Source organism: Malania oleifera, chromosome 7, assembly GCF_029873635.1.
Source record: "Malania oleifera isolate guangnan ecotype guangnan chromosome 7, ASM2987363v1, whole genome shotgun sequence".
Classification (NCBI taxonomy): domain Eukaryota; kingdom Viridiplantae; phylum Streptophyta; class Magnoliopsida; order Santalales; family Ximeniaceae; genus Malania; species Malania oleifera.
Genome location: NC_080423.1, coordinates 109,077,503 through 109,083,740, shown reverse-complemented (window position 1 = coordinate 109,083,740; position 6,238 = coordinate 109,077,503). Strand labels below are relative to the sequence as shown.

The 6,238-nt window shown below is 36.5% G+C and overlaps 1 protein-coding gene across 1 annotated transcript; it reads left to right on the top strand.

The window, feature by feature from the left end:
- The first annotated feature begins 266 nt into the window (after nucleotides 1-266).
- On the top strand, nucleotides 267-2,008 carry LOC131161005 (transcription factor MYB1-like). Its single transcript, XM_058116864.1, has 3 exons — nucleotides 267-381; nucleotides 458-587; nucleotides 1,483-2,008. Exons 1-3 carry the CDS (start codon nucleotides 267-269, stop codon nucleotides 2,006-2,008), a joined length of 771 nt encoding a protein of 256 aa, XP_057972847.1.
- The last annotated feature ends 4,230 nt before the right edge of the window (nucleotides 2,009-6,238 follow it).

The following is a 6,238-nucleotide window of genomic DNA, read 5'->3' as shown; positions in this document are numbered from 1 at the left end:
ACAGACCCATAAGGCATCAATTTCTTCTCCTGGTCCCCAGCTTTCATGGAATTGGTCTGTGGTCGGCAGCCATGCACGTAAGCTGAGGTCCCCATCCATCTTGGAAGATAAGTCTATATCCCAGCAGCTAACGTACAAAAGCCAGCTTATTTTTGTCGGTGTGTGTTTATTGGCCAGCAAGGTAATAAGCTAGATATGTGATTGAGCATGCATATCATAATATGTATAAATGTAATGCAGGCAGGGAAGCTGTATGTGACTACAGTATGGGGAGTTTAGGAGTGAGGAAAGGTGCGTGGGCTGCGGAAGAAGATCTCATGCTGAGGAGGTGCGTGGAGGTTTATGGGGAAGGCCACTGGCATCTTGTTCCTCGCAGAGCAGGTACAGAGAGAGAGAGAGAGAGAGAGAGAGAGAGGAGTCTTGTAATTGATGGAAATTTGGTTGTGTTAATTTGCAGGACTGAATCGATGTAGGAAAAGCTGTAGATTAAGGTGGTTGAACTATTTGAGACCGAATATTAATAGAAAAGGTTTCTCAGCGGATGAAGTGGATCTCATCATCAAACTTCATCAGCTTTTGGGCAACAGGCAAGTTAATAGTTGGACTAATTAATTATGAAATAGCATTCTTAGTTAATTATTAATATCCCTTCTTGTACTTCGAATATCTTCTTCTTTTTTTTTTGCAGGTTTCTTTTGGTTTGTAAATTTTGTGAGAGAAAAGGAAAGAACAAGAAAATATAAAGCTTATATTTATAGTATAAAAAGGTCGAAAAAGTTAGGATCAAGGTTGGGCTTTGATATACATGGGTGAACACCAAACAAATTACGATTGGGGCTGAGTTTTGATATATATATATATATATATATATATATATATATATATATATATAGGTGGATACCAGCTTAACCTTAAATTTTAAGACATTTGATCATGGGTCCAACTATGCATGTATCTAAGTCTCACTATATCTATTATATTTTACTGATGTGAGACAAATTTACAAATAGAATTTTTAACATTTTCCTCACTTGTGAGTTCAAGTAACTCTCACTTCTCACTTGAAGAAAATTCGTTGTTTGTCATGTAAGGAGAGCTATTACTCATCCATGGGAGTCCACTCGTCTATGAGATTAACATTTGTAGGATCCACTATCATCATGAGAAACATGCATGCACACTCGAGTCCAATACAAGTCGGTGGTTCTCATACCATTTATTAGGATCAGCGAGGTCTTTTCAAGAGATTGACATATATACGTCCATGGTTGGGTCAAAGACCCAAAAGCTTAAACTTTAGTGGCCAAGATGGTATCCAACCATGTATATCAAGCCCACACAAAGACTCCCCCTAACTATATATATTCTAACATAAATATTGAACAAAGAGTTTCAAATGCAAAAGGATTTTTCTTTTTTAATTTAATGGCTTTAATTATAAATGACTTGGTTAAATATAATGCCCTTTTCTTTGTCCGTTAGATGGTCATTAATTGCTGGTAGGTTGCCTGGAAGAACAGCAAATAGTGTAAAGAACTACTGGAACACCCACCTCCACAAAAAGAGAGTTTCAAGTCATCAACAAGCAAAGGTGGAAGTTGTAACCCAGAATACTGCAAAACCCATCAGTGTCATAAAGCCTCGCCCTTGGAACTTCAAAAAGAACTTTTCTAAGTTAAATAAACCCTTAGTTGCAAAAGATCCCATTCCTCCATCAATGGCGGAAGACCACAACAACCCATTTCTAATTTCCCCACTAGATGTACTGGACAATTATCAGATCAAGTGTTGGGAAAGCCTTTTGTTTCCTCAGAAAGGTGATGGAACTTTTGAGGATTGTTGTTTTACAGGGTTTGCTGAGGAGATTACTGCAAGCCTCTCGGCTAAGGAAATTACATTAGATCAAACTAAGGAGTCAAATAATACTGTTGTGGAAGAGGACCAGAATGGTTGGAACGAATATGATTTTCAAAATCTCTTAAACACCAATGAAGAAATGTTCATCTAATTAATTGCAGTTTACTTTCTATTTCTTTCTCTATTTCTTTCTCTTTCTCTATACATATATGTGTGTGTGTGTGTGTGTGTGTGTGTGTGTGTGTCTCTCTCTCTCTCTCTCTCTCTATATATATATATATATATGTGTGTGTGTGTGTGTGTGTGTGTGTGTATGTGTGTGTGTGTGTGTGTATGTGTAGAGAGAGAGAGAAATGGGGAAAAAAAACAAGAAAGACGAAGTGGTGATGAAGACCACCTTGATTAAAAAAAAAAAAAATGGGAAGCTTGGAAAGGTCTTGTTGTAACATATTATAATAAGTCTTAACAAATTATATATATATATATAAAACCCTTTTTAGCTTCAAGTAAACACACTATAATATTGGATTTTTTTTTATTAGTTCCAAGTAGCGGATGTAAGCTTGTGGGCCCAAGTGATGGACAAAAAGCTAAAGAAGGCTAATAGTCCCACTTCAAGAAATTGGCAAAATTATTACTAGAAGTATTTTTTTTTTTTTTTAGTGCTTCCAAACGGATGCTAAGATTTAATCACACTTAGAGTTGTGAATATTTGAATAGACATTAAAGTCAATACGGTGTTTTATTCAAATTATACAAATTTAAATTTAGTCTGAATTCCAAACTTTCAATAACACGAGTAGCTCAATCCTTTTTGTCATACCTAGGAGAAATGTGCCAAATTTCAACACATGTTTGTAAATAGCTACGGAATCAAGAGTTAATGCTAGCAATTTAATATGATGTGATATGTATTTGCAAATAACAATTATTGGAATAAAATAAGTTACAGTCATATTGCAACATGTGACCTTGAATTAGAAGATGACACTTTAAGTTAAGGTTCCAGAGCCCTTATGAGTATTCATTTTCTCTAAAGTTGTATTTGGAAGTAAGAATTTTGAATCTTGAATTTGAATTTATATAAATTTGAACTAAACTTAATATAATTTTACATTGTGTTTTGTTCAATTCATACAAATCCAAATTCAGAACCTGAAATCCAAAGTCCCAAACGTAGATGTAGACACCCAATTTTAACCGAGCTTCTTTAAATAATATTTTTATTAATTTCATTTTTTTTGTACATGTATATGAAATACAAAATACAAGGAAATATAAAAATACATAAAATACAGGCGGGCAAAAAAAAATAAATTTGCGCGTTGCACTCAATATCCCCAAGCATCCTTGCGGGTACCTACATCCCAAAAACAGAAAGAAATCAAGCAGCAAAGGGAGCAAAATTTGAATGATTATGTAATTAATTGGAGAAAATATCAAGATTTATGTGTATCCCATCCCAATACTCGGCTAGGGACCCATAAAGAAAGAGAATTGGACAAATCGCAAAAAGGATGAGATTTCTTGCTATAGGAAGGAAAGCAAGTGCGGCAAAAGGAAAGGGTTGTAAAAGGAAAGTTCTATCTATTGCTTGTCTTGGTTGAGATCCCAGATCCCAACCTTATAAATAGGGGCATTCGCAGAGGGTAGAACACACGAAGAAATAGAGAAATCAGAGAGAAAAGAATTGAGATGTATCATCATGAAAGAAAGGGTTTATTGGTGAAGTCTCGAGGCTGGGTAAAACCCTAGAGAAAATAGAGGAGGATAACATATCCTTCTCATAAAAGAGAACTGTGAAGCCCATTGCTTTACAACTTGAAGGCTTCCCTAGCAACTAGAGGGGATAAAAGTCTAACCCAGAGAATGCCTCAAGAAGAGTAGGAGCACAGAAAGAGGAGAACGTGGGGATCGATAAGAAGACCCGAACACTACCCAAAAAGGAGGATTTTTAGTGATGAAATTCTTAGTTATGGAGCTAAAATCGTCACTAATAATGAGCCATTAGTGACGAAAATAAAATTTGTCACTAATAGTCAAAGTATTAGTGACAGTTTTTAAAATCATCACTAATAATGTAATTTTAGTAACGAAATTGAAATCGTCACTAATACTTTCGTCACTAAAATTCCTTTTCCCACTCAAACTATTGCGAAAAAATATTAGGAATGATTCTTTGGGTAGTAGTAATGAAACTATTCATCACTAATAGTGTACTATTAGTGACGGTTGTGATCTGTCATCAATAATCTACTATTAGTGACGATTGTTAAAAACTGTCACTAAAACCCTTACCTACAACCCTTAATTTCCTTTTGCGCTAAAATCCCAAGTCCCCCCTATTTGTGCTAAAATCCCAAACCTCCATGCACAACCGAACCCTCTTTCCTCCTTCCTGTCATCCTTGCATGATTGAAGCCCACCGTCGCCACTCCACCATCGGACACACCACCACCGCTGCACCACTGACAGTCGCACCACCACCGCTACCCACCACTGCCTACAAGAAGGTGTGTCTCCTCCATGCTTCCTCCTCCCCCTCCCCCTCATTTTATTATTCTTCTTATTATTCTTTTGTTACTATATTTTTGTGTGCGTACATACGCGCGCGCGCGTTTATTATTGTCTTTTGATATTGAACTATGGTTTTGACAGTTACATTTTCTATCTACTTTTGCGTATTTATGTTGAACTTGTTACTTATCAATAGTATCATATGAGCATATATATTTCTGCACATTGAGACGTTTCTTATGGAGAATCATATGTCTTCAGTTTTATATTAGTTTCTTTTGATATTTTTTCATCTTGCCCTTTATATTTTGATTTTGGATGTACTTTATAATTTGAAATACAATGTCAAAATATACAACATATAATTAGGATTTTTGTCTGTAATGCTAGCATCCCTCTTGTGTCCCTTTTCAGTTTGTTTTCATGTGTTATATTTAACAAAATGGTTCAAATTGTCCTCTCTTTTGAGAATGTCTTTCATTATATAGACAATACTGCAAGTTATACAAGGAAACTTAAATTTGTACATGTTAATTACACAGAGTGATCTTAGGATGCTATATATGGTAAGCTGGCTAATTTACATAGAGTAATTTTAGGAAGCTATACATGGTAAGCTAAATCTCCTCTCCTATTTATGAAAGTATATACACCTAGATGAATAGCTTTTAACAAGGCATAATTTATAGCCTTCGATCTATTGACATCCCCCCTCAAATTGATGTGGGTCATCCATCCATTTGTTTGTAAGAAAATTACGACATTGCCGTGTGAGAGCTTTGGTGGAAATATCTGCCACTTGAAGATTGTTAGACACATGAGGAAGAGAGATAGTCTGAGCTTCAAATGCTTCAGAGATGAAGTGGCAATCAACCTTGATATGTTTAGTGCATTCATGGAAGAAAGGTCACCCTGTTCTTTGACTGCCCTTAGCCCAAATTGAACTTTAATTTAAAGAAAGGTCCATAATGGTCCTTTAATCACTTAAAACCTTTGCTCAAATTGGGCTCTAATTTAAAGAAAGGTCTATATAATGAGTGACAAAACTATTAGTGACAGAGATAAAATCGTCACTAATAATGAGCCATTAGTGATGAAAATAAAATTCATAACTAATAGTCAACATATTAATAGTGCAATTTTAGTGACGAAAATAAAATGAAATCGACACTAATACTTTCGTCACTAAAGGTAGATTTCCCGTTCAAATTATTTTGGGAAAATATTAGCAACGATTTTTTGGGTATTAGTGATAAAAATTTTTGTCACTAATATTCAACTATTAGTGACTATTTTTGAAACCGTCACTAAAACCCTTACCCAGAAAACCCCCCCTTTCCCCTTCATTTCTTCGTGCTGAATCCCCCAAATCCCCTCTCGCCTGAAACCCTTCCCTCTCCCAGCTCCCTCGGGCTCCTTCCTCCTCCTTGCGCCGCTAGTACCTACTTCCACAGTCGCAACCCTTCACTATCCCAACACCCTTATGCTCCTCCCTCCACCACCAGTACCCACCACCACCGCTGAAACCCTTCCATCTCCTAGCTCCCTCGCGCTCCTCCCTTTTCCCTCCTCCCTGCACCGTCAGTACCCATTGTCACCACCAAAACCCTTCCCTATCCCAGATCCCTTGCGATCCTCCCTCCTCCCTTCGCCGCTAGTACCTACCAAGTACAGGTTAACCTAATAGTAAACCAAAAGTAAGTTTGTCGTGGTTGGTTCCATTGTGAGTGTCAGAAGAATTCAAAAGTTTCATGCTAATATTTTGCATTGAATTGGTAAGTGATCTTTGTGCCTCTTCCTTTGCCTCTTTAGCGTTTCTTGATTGACTGTGCAATCGCGAGATGGTAATTGCTATGAATTTTTG